This window comes from Hetaerina americana, unplaced genomic scaffold, assembly GCF_022747635.1.
Source record: "Hetaerina americana unplaced genomic scaffold, ioHetAmer1.1.p SCAF_19, whole genome shotgun sequence".
NCBI classification, from domain to species: domain Eukaryota; kingdom Metazoa; phylum Arthropoda; class Insecta; order Odonata; family Calopterygidae; genus Hetaerina; species Hetaerina americana.
This window is the reverse complement of record NW_027286752.1, coordinates 4,163,083-4,174,418: the sequence shown is the minus strand read 5'-3', so window position 1 is coordinate 4,174,418 and position 11,336 is coordinate 4,163,083. Positions and strand designations below refer to the sequence as shown.

The window sequence follows — 11,336 nt, the reverse complement described above, 5'->3', positions numbered from 1 at the left end:
AAACTGTACACTAAATAGTAATTCAATAAAATTTTAAATACTCACAATTATTCCTGGCAGTCCTATCGCGGTATTTGTTATGTATTTTCTTGTCTTGATTGCGCCACACTTTGAAAGCGACTTTGCGCGCCCTGCAAACGGACTTCCTGTTTGAAACATTTTAGCGACTTCCTGTAACTTTACTTCTCTAAACAGTCTTTATAACCCTTTATATTGATCTATAATACTGTATATAATAATATATTGTTTATTATATCATTATTTTCTTAAATATATTAGTAATAATCCATACGAAATGATATTTCAGCTATTCGATTCGTTTGATCTCGAAAGTTGAAGTGACGTGTGCGCAATTTAAGAATCTTAGCAGTTGGGGTAATTGGCATGTTTCGCATTGAAAGCTGAGAAACCGTGAGTTTTTTTCATGTTTAAAATATAAACGTTCGCGTACATTATTAATTAATTAAACTGGTATGTAATCGGCCCTTATTTCTCCCTTGTAGACTGACTATAACTATGGTGTCGTTGTTAAATACCGTGGATACCTGTCACGAAGATATGATACATGATGCAAAACTGGATTATTACGGGATTAGAATGGCCACAGCGTCTTCTGATAAATCTGTGAGATTATTTCATGTGGAAAATGGAAGACAAATTCCAATTGCGAAACTTATTGGCCATGAAGCAGCTGTTTGGGAAGTATCTTGGGCAAATCCAAAGTTCGGAAATCTGTTAGCCTCCTGTTCATATGATAGGAAGGTACTTGAAAATAATTTTGCTTACTAAGGATGTTAACGTATTCCATTTTTAAGTTTTCATTTTATCATTTTATGATTATGTGTTCCTTGTAATGGTTGATCTTGAAGTCATTTTTACTGACCGTTTCAGGTAATTGTATGGCAAGAGACGCAGCCCGGTGAATGGATTAAGCACTATGAATATGCTAACCATTCCTCTTCAGTTAATTCTGTCGACTGGGGTCCACCAGAATGCGGTCTTGTTTTTGCTTGTGGTAGTTCAGACGGTACTATATCGGTTGTTTCGTACACTGAAGGTGGAGGCTGGGAGGCGCGAAAGGTGGGATATTATGATATGCCTTTCATATTTATTCTCATTGCAAGATTAATTAGAATATAATTTCATATATTTCAAATTATTGCAGTGGTGTATTAATAGTTAATTCCATGGTGTTAGCCCTTGTACTTCTCTGCAATGATAATTGGTCATAGATTTAGTTATGGTAGGATTTACACTATGAGTACAGATCGGAATTAAATTGGCAAAGAGATTTTTAATTTAAAATTTTTGTGAACGTTGTAAGCATTTTATGAATGTGCGAATATTATTCATTCCCAAGCTGGCTATGAAATTTCACCCTCATCTTGTGATGACGAATAGTGCTAACTTGAAAGCAATTCACAATTGCAAGTTATTGGCACCATATAAAATCGTATTTTTGTAGAATAAAACCAATTTTTCAGTCACTTCAAAGGCATGTTACAAGTGGCGTTTTATTCATCCACATTATATATTAGTCTTTCCAGTGTTAGTGGTCGTAAGTGCCCATTTGCTTTAGTAAAAATAGTTGTTGTGACTTCAATTCAAAAGCAAATACTGCGATTGTGTTGTATTACTCATTAGTTGAAATTTAAAAAATAAATATGAAAAACATTGAATTTCACAATTTTGTGTGGTTTTTCTCTTGTGTTGCAACAATATTTCTATGTTATCTGTAAAATTTTAAATGTACTTAAATCCCATATGTATGTTATGACTTATATACTTATAGCTGGTATAACTACTCAGATATTGAAAGTTGTGATTAACCGTGAAAATTATGTCCATTGCCTAGTGTTAAAATATTCAAGACTTCCTTGCTAGGCTGAGATAACTGACTAATTCAGACCTTAATCCTTGATTCAGCCGTGTTTTACTTCCATTTCAGATTCACAATGCTCATTCTGTTGGCTGCAATTCAGTCAGCTGGTGTTCTGAAGGCCCCGAGAAATGCCTAGTGAGTGGGGGTTGTGATCATTTTGTCAAAGTGTGGAAGGAGGCTGACATCAACCAAGGGGGTGGGTGGAATCTCGTGGCTAGCCTGGAAGGTCACGCTGACTGGGTTCAAGGTGTTGCCTGGGCTCCCATTTCTGGTGATAAAGTTCATCGGATAGCTTCCTGTTCACAAGTGAGTTATTGGCTCATCATAAATGTTATGCTTTGGACTTCAATTATGGGGTTATCATTTCCATTTCACGTAATAAACCTAAATTGAATAAAAAGCTGACTTTTGTTTCCACTCTGCATTATTGAATTTCCACTGCACATGGCTCCTTGGAAAACTTGTGATTGAATGCGTATTATTATCTACTCCTATTATAATTTCATAAATATTCCTGTTGAATAACAAATAATGCATGTGTTTGCAGTATTTTGGATAATTCATCCTACTCATGTAAGATATATACCTTTATTACGTGATTTAGGTGTTGATAAATGATAAGTAAAGTCATAGTCTTTTTTTTAGTCACATTCTAAAAAGGAGCATTTGCCCTTAATAAGCTGTTTGAATTGATGATACTTCACATAAATACTTGTAACAATAAAATAATTAGTAGTAGAAATTATTTGGGAGGTCGTATGCACCATATGTGAGTGATTCGGTTTGGGAAGTATATTTTATTTATTTATTTAATGACTTAATTGGGGTGAGAATGAAATTTCATGGTCCCTTCTTCCACCTAACCCCTGTACATCACATTGAATACCATCTAAACGCCCAAACCCTAGGTGGAGGATAACCCACCTATTTGGAAATTGAACCTGCGAACTCTGGGTTGGCAGGTGAGGACATTACCTTGCTGCAACCGGGGCTGGCAAATATTCAGAGAATGAACAAAGAAGGGTGGATATAAATTCGCTATCAGCATTAGCTTACTCGACTATGAAAGGCATCTAGGAGTGACAAAGTTAAACATGTCATCCAATGGACAACGAATGGCATATTCTCCAGCCCAAGCAGCTCCAGTCATTAGAAGCCGAAGTAGGAATCGAGATGCTGCTACTGAAAAAATCCTGCCACCTCTCAGATTTGAAACCAGACCTTAGGGGTGGGAAGCCATTAGATAAGCCACCACGACACCTCAATACCCCATCATAAGAATTCCTATAAAATCATGTCTCTGATGCATAGATGGTCTTTTGACATTTATCATGCACCCCCTATACATGTAATAATTTTGAGCAAGGTTTCCTAAGCAGTGACTCTTTGCCATACAGGTAAGTATTGCTGCTTCATTGAGATGTTTTTTATTTCAAAATCATACAGCTGTCTCCATATACAGCTCATACCCATATTACTCGCTGATCACTGCATTCCTATCCCTCATTGCTATATGGTGTTTTATTTCAGGTACATTTCTAGCAATTACAAGTATTTGCATGCTGAGGTATAAATCCTTGCAAGCCTTTAAATTGTGAGATATTGGGATTTATATATTATGTAATACAGGGTATTCAGAGTATTGTCATGGATTTTTTTACTAGGCAGTCAACATGAGAAAATACTATTGCTGATTGCCATAGCATCAAGTGCGACCTCTTCATTTACCCAAATGTGTAATATCTCATGTAATTTCATCTTTTGCTGGATAATTCGATTTATAAGTGTTATGCATTTACTATATTTAAGTAATACATAGGTATTGTGTAAGTGTTACGTATTCTAAAATTCAAATTTAAATAAACTTATGTGCAATTCTAACTTTGCTTTGCAGGACAAGCAGGTGATGGTTTGGACGAGCAGTGGTCTGTCCTTATCATCGTGGACACTAACCGTGGTGCATGAATTTGATGAGCCAGTTTGGGACGTGAGTTGGTCCCAGATTGGCTTAGTGTTGGCTGCATCTGCTGGAGATGGAAAGGTTATGATTTGGAAGAGGGACTTGGAGGGGAAGTGGAAGTGTTTGAGTGACATAACCAACAACAATGGAAGGCTCACTACCATGAATGGCTCAAAGGTTACCAGCGGTGAAGAGATGGTGACGTGAATTAATTTCGATTCGGAAAATGGACTGCGGATATGGATTTTGACAATGTTTTTGTGATAATGAATGATTGAAGTACAATTGTCAGTGTACGACAGTTGTAACACTTGAAATAGTTAGTGGAATTTCTTTGGCATTTATATATCATTGTTTTAATTATACACAGTTGTGTCTATACAATTTCATTTGATCTCTGGTTTAAATTCATTGATTACAAATATATTAAAAACCTGAATTTGTTGAATTCGATACAGTGATAGAGTTTACTTCTCCTCAGACAACCCTTGCTTCTACTTGCAACCCTCTGGCTAAATTTTTATAGCCATGACTATTTTTAGATTGTTTATATTTTCTTATTTTCTATAACATAATGTTCATTTTTAAGAGTGGGTACTGATAAACTGTGGCTTTTACTGTCAGTAGAAGTAAAACAATAGCCAAGTTAGATATTTAATGGGCATGGAGTGACCAATACTACACTTCTAGGACTTCCAAACCTATACATGGACACCCGAAACACCCTGTGGTGCAATAAACCATTCCTAAACTCTGCGCACTTCCTTCATTCAATCCAGAATCATTTATGTATTATTCCTCAGCACTCAAAAGCCATTACCATATGAATGGATGGCTTGGGTTATGGCCAAACAAGAATATGATATAGGTAGACATGATCATGATTACCAATAATTGTGAATTGTGGGGCCCATTCCCCTCATCCCGTAAACCTTTTACCATTTTTGCTCACTAAGCTTTGCCAAAGCTTGTCCTGAGTTCATATTTCTCCCAGCAGCTTTTTCCCCTCCATGAATTGCTTGGGATTCAATTTGTTTTCTCATTCTATTTTGTTTTTTCTATCCTTCTCCAAAATCCAATCTAAAAGACTCCAATCTCAATGTTTATCCTCTTGCCTCAATGACTGTTTCCAAGCCGTGTAAAACTAAACTACATCAATGTACAGCAAGTAATCTTTTCGTAACATTCTTGCTTGTTGTCCTTGTCATCAACTACCTCCCCAATGTAAAAGCTTCTCTCCCTAATGTATTTCTATATTTAATCTTCCCTGTGTATAATTTGCTCATTTTCATCCAAATGTTTTTGTAGAAATATGAACTGTTATACCTAATGGATTGTATACCCTCCAACTTTAATGTTTGTTATACCCTCCTTATTTATTGCAGTCATATTTCCATTTGTTTTCTTATCATTGATTATCCCTCCCATTCCTATCATTCTGATCTTCCAATGCACTTGGCAGCGGTTGTAATCCCTTTGTAGACGGGCTAACTAAGGCTTGATTATCTGCAAAACTTAATGAATAAGCTCCCTATCTGCTTTCAATCTTCCCGGCAGCCCTTAATATTCCTTTCTTCCCATTTCTTCCATTAATAAATTTAAAAGAACTGGAGGTCCAACCGAACTGCCTTCTGCTGACCATCACAACCATATCTGGGCTTTGGATTTCATAAGATGCTCATGATGTAGATATCAGAGAAACTGAGACTAACAAGTTATACCAATCTGTGCTGAGCTGTCATGGAGCCAGTGAAAAATGACAAAATATTCAGACGTTTTTAGCTCTTCCACTTCTTCAAATGAATCTATTCTTGCGGACAATGTATTATATTTCATACAATGTAGATTAATCAGGAAAAATGTTAATTGAATGAGGGAAGATTCAAGAGAGATGGAAGGAATATTAAGAGGAATGGCTAGCCCTGGTGGCGGCAGGATAACGTCCTAGCCTGCCAATGCAGAGACTGCTGGTTCGATTCCCACCTAGGTGGGTTTTTCTCCATCTAGGGCTTTGGTGTTTGCAATTGTTTATATTGTTATATCATTCTTAGAAAAAATTCTGGTGTTAAGGCCGAAGTGCTGTGTTCGGATTAATGTGAAATAAATAAAATAAAGTTTATGTTGAAGACATAAAGGTTAGCCATAGAAGGAGAACAAGTAGATGAGAATAGCTTAGGTCCAGGTATCTTAAAGGTAAGATATAAAAGTACATTAAGGGAATTTGAATCAAATCAGTTCATGGCATAAATTAGATGACATTCCATGGGAAATACTTGGGATTTATGAAAACTCATACTTGAGGATTTAGAGAAACATGGAAGAGTTTTAATGGACTAATTCGTAGCATTTATGAGAGGGAAATTTAGGCAGAATATTTCCTAAGATCAGTGTTTGTTCCTAATCCAAAAAAGGGAAAGGCAGCCATAGAAGTACTACTTATGGGATATTCGGTAGGGGCTCATGAAGGGGAGAGACACGGGATGCCATACCAGTAAAGAGATCACTAATGAAGGGTAACGTAAAATACATACAGAATGCATTTTTCTGTTTCCTATTTTTCCTAGAGAAGACGTTTGATAGAGTGAGAACTGCCTGTAATGATTGTATTACAGAAAGTAGTAGGAGTGTGTTGGATGGATAAATGACATCCTCAGATAGTACGTCTCAAACTGCACAGGTGCAAGTGGTGAAATGGAAAGTGTTAGGAAGAGGAATAAAATGGGTTATCCTTTACCACCTGTGCTTTGCAATCTGTGTGCAGGAGAATGGTTAAATATATTCTGCCATATATTTTTGAAAATTTTCTGCAACAGTCCACTTCCCCAAATCCTAATATTATTGAAAACCTGTCCCATTTCACTTATATGTTGGAAGTTTTATTTTACCTTCATTTTACTCATGATACCTGAATAGCTGTGTTTTTTTATTTTTAGAGCAAATATTTTCATATCCTTCTTAACCTCATCTTGGTTGCCCAGCAATTTTCTTGCATTGAGTGATTTAACGCTGCACATTGTTCGATGAATAATTAATTCTTAATTTGATTCACTTGATAAATTTTTCTTCTACCACTGTTGATATTTTTGTTCAGGTGAATCATTTTAGTAAAATTTGCAGAATGTCCCGAAGAGAACAAAAAATATGGACTGCAGATGAAAGAATGGGAAAAATTAATTCCTGGAGAATTTCTTGAAGGCTAAAAGGAGATACCTTGTTTATGTATTTAAATGCATCCAGAACAGCATACAACAGTGGAGGCTAATAAGCCTCCACTGTTGTATGCTGTTGTAAGCTCCATGACTGGACGCTTTTAGCAGTCAACTGACACAGACGACAGCTTTAATGGCATCAGAATCCCTCTTGTGCAAGTGGTCATCATAAAACAATTTTGTTCATGAACATGTAAAACATGGTAATCATATAAAAATGTACACTCATTAAGAGGACATTTCCCTCATTAGTAAGAGTTCTCCTTAATCACCCTCTAATAAAAATGTTTTTCATATCCACCCTTCATCTCTCATGTCCTATTCCCACGCATCTGTTATGAATCTTTTCAACCTTGACATTTCAGTTTGATATGGAGTTTTTATTGTCATGTGTCACACATCAAGGACTTTGAATTAAGAGACTGATCAGTGTTATTGGTTGAAATGAGAAAACATTTTATTTCACCAAATACCTATGTTCCATAGCAGACTGGCCTGACTTGGTAGCGGATCTGCATGGTCATAATTGTAGCGTTGCTTGAAGGTGGATATGAGGCCTCAACCCTATGAATCTAGAATCTCAAACTATGAATCGTATATCTGGAATTAAGTTACTGTGACAGTACCACAGGGTTAGAAACAGGCTACTTTGCCCTGATATGTGAAGGTCAAATATTTTGCAGTTTTGTACAAAAGAGCTTTACCCTCACCTTTGGAGTCGACTGTGGTTGATATCTCTACAAATTTCTGAGTTGACATTGTACAGTGCATTTTCTTCTTTTGACATAATTTGTTAAGTGAAGAGCTTCATAAAATTTTCCCAGTGGAAAGAGTACCAGTAAAAATGAATCATCATATTGCAATGTAAGTTTCATTGTAAGTATATGGGCCTCGTGATTTATTTGCTGTGACTCCAAAGTATTCCATTTCCACCTACTCATTTAGCAATGAAGCATGCAGTTCTTTGCCATTTAAGGGATATCAACCACACTGGAGACTGAAAAAACCATTTGTGCTGAACTAAAAATTATTTTTTTGCTAGGAGTTCTCAAGTACCTCCTAACAAATAAATCTCTTTTAATGTTTCCATATGTGGGATTAACATGGAAAGTGATACCATAATGTTACCTTCAGGCAAACTTTTGTACCAAACTTTGTTTTATCAAATCCTTCAATTTAATAATTCCACCCTGATCTACACAGTATTGTGCTTTGCACGAATACCTTGCATTGAATTTATAAATATTCATTGAGAGAGGAATAACAGAAATCAGGTATACACTGTCTTTAAAATGTGCCTTTATCTTTGGCTTCTACTCTAGTAACTTCACTACTTGCCACTTCTGAAGCTGCCAAGGTTGAGTCTCCATTTTGGAGAAGTTCATTGGTCATTCAATTGAACTACACATTTGTAGTACCAAATTTACCAGTCTAGCAGCCATTGATACCTTATATTCATCAATACAACAAGCTATAGTTGCAGCAATAGTATCACCCAATGCCTACATTAATTGCATTGGGATACTATGTTAATCCATAACAAATATGACGTAACTGGATGGCTTAATCATGAAGCACACCATTGAGAATTTCATTGTGTCCCATTGCGCCAACAAAATCCATCTCATTCCTTGGTGAGACATGTTCTCCTGGAATAGAATAACTTATAAAATTTCAATCAGGTCCTATTTGGGTACGCAGTGGTAAAATGAGAACTAGGTCAGACGTTCCCAGCCAAGGGACGCCCCTGTGCCTAGCGTCATATGCCCGTCGGTGGCGTCAGCGGGCTCCACGAGTGGTTTGGCGATGCTCCCTCGGTGCCCCCCCCACTGCCCTCTCCATACTCCTCTCCGGCCTTCTCGAGGGCATCGTAAGGAGGGGTCGAGGGCAAAGGAGACCTTTGCGTCACTGGGGGAGACGAGGAATCACCATGGTGATGGTGATGGTGGTGTACGGCAGCAAGTGCCTGCTCATATTCTTCCGTGGTGGTTTGGTGAGGGTGGTAGTGGTGCACCGAGTGGTGGTACAGGTGTGGGAGGGTCGTCCCTGGACTTCCTGGATGCCCAGGCGAGGCCGCCGGCCCAGTGTCTGGGTTGATTACAGAAACGGCAGCTGCCGTTGATGACCAGCAGAGGTAGCCCTCACCCCCTCCCTCGTGGTGACTCCCCCCCCTGGGGGGTGATGGACTTGATGGCGCCGACAATATGGCTGGGTGGAGTGATGGTGCTGAAGAGGGTGATGGCGCTGGGGGTGAGGTGGACGATGAGGAAGAGGAGGCGGGGACCCAGCTGATTGTGGAGGGTGCAGAGGGGGAGGGTGACCAAGCACCTCCGCCCAGTGTGTACGCCGTGTGCCCTGCCGGCGTGTAGGTCGTTTCCTGGTGAGTGTGATCAACGTAAGAGGCTGAAAGAGAGGATAATTTGTTATAGCAACTGGACCATGCGACTTCAAATATATTTCAAAGGCTCTAGTACTCTTTGAGGTCCCTGTGAAATGAATTTTGTGATTGAAAAAATGGTCATTACCTCTGCTTATCATATCCAAATATACAAGGGTAAGTCAATAAATAACTCACAAAACTGGATAGAGGAATAAATAATGAAAATAACTTCCTGAAATTTTTTCACTTTTCTACATATTAGTCCTTTACATTCAGACACTTACCCTATCTCTTTACAAGTCCTTGATAGCCAGTAGCAAAGAAGTCTTTTGTTTGCTGTCACAGCCAACGCCTCTTGGGCTATAGCATCATCATTTTCAAAACATTGACCGCCTGAATGATTTGTAGACTTATTTATTGATTTACCCTTGTATATACATTATCCACAATTTGTCTGAGAGGCTTAATTTAACAATGCAGTGAGCACTTCCCTTCTCATGAATACAGCTTACATTTACAATTTCAAAAGTGACTGGGGGAATAAGCATTACTGATCACATTGTCCTTATATTTTAAATTTGGCCCAGCAGATAGGAAAATTTAATATCTTAAATCTTTGAATTTGTATAAATACAATGTAGAATTCAATGTGAGGTGGATAATCTATTTTGATTGTTTCACTAAGACATAGCATGGAAAATATTATATCTAAATATTTTTGGCCACTGGAATATTTTGTTTAATCTCACATTGTGAAGATAGCATCCACACAGGATTCCATTTGATGCTAACCAAAGTACAATACTGTGATGTTAATTGTACAAATTTGAGCAATATCTATTTTGAACTTTGGTGTTAATTCTTGAATGTTAAAAGTTGGTTGAATGATGGCTCATGACTGACTGTTGGATGAACTGGGGCAGGATAAAGCAATAAAATTTTACACATTATACATTGAGACTTAACATGGAACTTGATTCGCAAGTGATCTGTGGAACAAAGTCTTTAACTTGAGATAGGATTGGTGTATGATAATGGGTAATTGTAAAAAGCATTCTATAAGACCCAGAAAATATTGTGAGGGACCTTTTTCTTCTGTTTGGGAGATTATTTCTTCTGGAATTCTTATTTTTCTTGTTTGTACAAGGTGACAGCCTGTAGGCAAAATCTGAGAGGTTTCCTAATGAGCTGGACTAATGATATCAGTGTGTTGGGCCAGAATGACTAAATTTAGATGTAAGATGCTGTCTTATGAGAGAATTAGCAATTTCATGGCATCACATCCTAACTTACTGGGGTAATAACACATGGAACTAATGACGCATGGCTTTAATGAACCAGTCCCATCCTATGCTGAAAGTAGTAATATCATCTGTGAGAAACAAAAATCATATCTAAGGACAATGAGAACTGATAACTGAAGTGAAAAAACTTATATTGTTGGGAAAAAATAACCTACAGGAAAGTATCATTAGACATGCATAAAACTTTCATGGGTGAACAAAAGTCCATATGAATCAAGATTTTGAACCATTTTATTCAAATTATAAAATTGGGTTGTCAGCTGCATGCATTATTCTCACCAGAACTGTTTGCCTGCCACTTTCAATGCCCATCAGTTGTGCCTATGTGATGACCCTTATCATCATGGTGCATTCATAATGCAAATAATTTCAGTTAGTCTGGGTAAAATTGATGGGCTCTTGAGCTCTTCCTCATACTTTGGACTTAAGGGCCAGAAGTCAAATGTTCAAAACTACTTCAAAAAATATGTGCTGATAAAAACTTGAGTTTAAATTGAGCTGCTTTAATGAAAGATTTGAAGCACATAAATCCATCTAATGTTGAGCTTCTAATTAAAAGGCCATAATGCCGTTAAATTGTATTTCAACTAATAACTCAATA

General features: G+C 37.4%; 2 protein-coding genes across 2 annotated transcripts in view; one reads left to right on the top strand and one right to left on the bottom strand.

Annotated features, from left to right (window-relative positions):
• The first annotated feature begins 332 nt into the window (after positions 1 to 332).
• LOC139687275 (protein SEC13 homolog) lies at positions 333 to 4,247 on the top strand. Its single transcript, XM_071584414.1, has 5 exons — positions 333 to 411; positions 504 to 762; positions 892 to 1,080; positions 1,949 to 2,188; positions 3,777 to 4,247. The coding sequence occupies exons 2-5, from the start codon at positions 517 to 519 to the stop codon at positions 4,047 to 4,049; spliced, it is 948 nt and encodes a 315-aa protein (XP_071440515.1). The 5' UTR covers positions 333 to 411; positions 504 to 516; the 3' UTR covers positions 4,050 to 4,247.
• Positions 4,248 to 8,810: 4,563 nt separating this feature from the next.
• Positions 8,811 to 11,336, bottom strand: part of byn (T-domain transcriptional activator brachyenteron) — a 103,663-nt gene continuing 101,137 nt past the window's right edge. Inside the window, exon 7 of the mRNA XM_071584432.1 lies at positions 8,811 to 9,454. Within this exon, the coding sequence (XP_071440533.1) occupies positions 8,811 to 9,454 (644 nt within the window). The remainder of the gene's footprint in view (positions 9,455 to 11,336) is intronic.

Excerpts from the sequence above, each read along its gene's own strand:
- LOC139687275 (XM_071584414.1), top strand. The coding sequence starts at position 517 with ATGGTGTCGTTGTTAAATACCGTGGATACCTGTCACGAAGATATGATA. Across the intron at positions 763-891 it reads CCTGTTCATATGATAGGAAG|GTAATTGTATGGCAAGAGAC; the intron begins GTACTTGAAAAT and ends TGACCGTTTCAG. Across the intron at positions 1,081-1,948 it reads GAGGCTGGGAGGCGCGAAAG|ATTCACAATGCTCATTCTGT; the intron begins GTGGGATATTAT and ends CTTCCATTTCAG.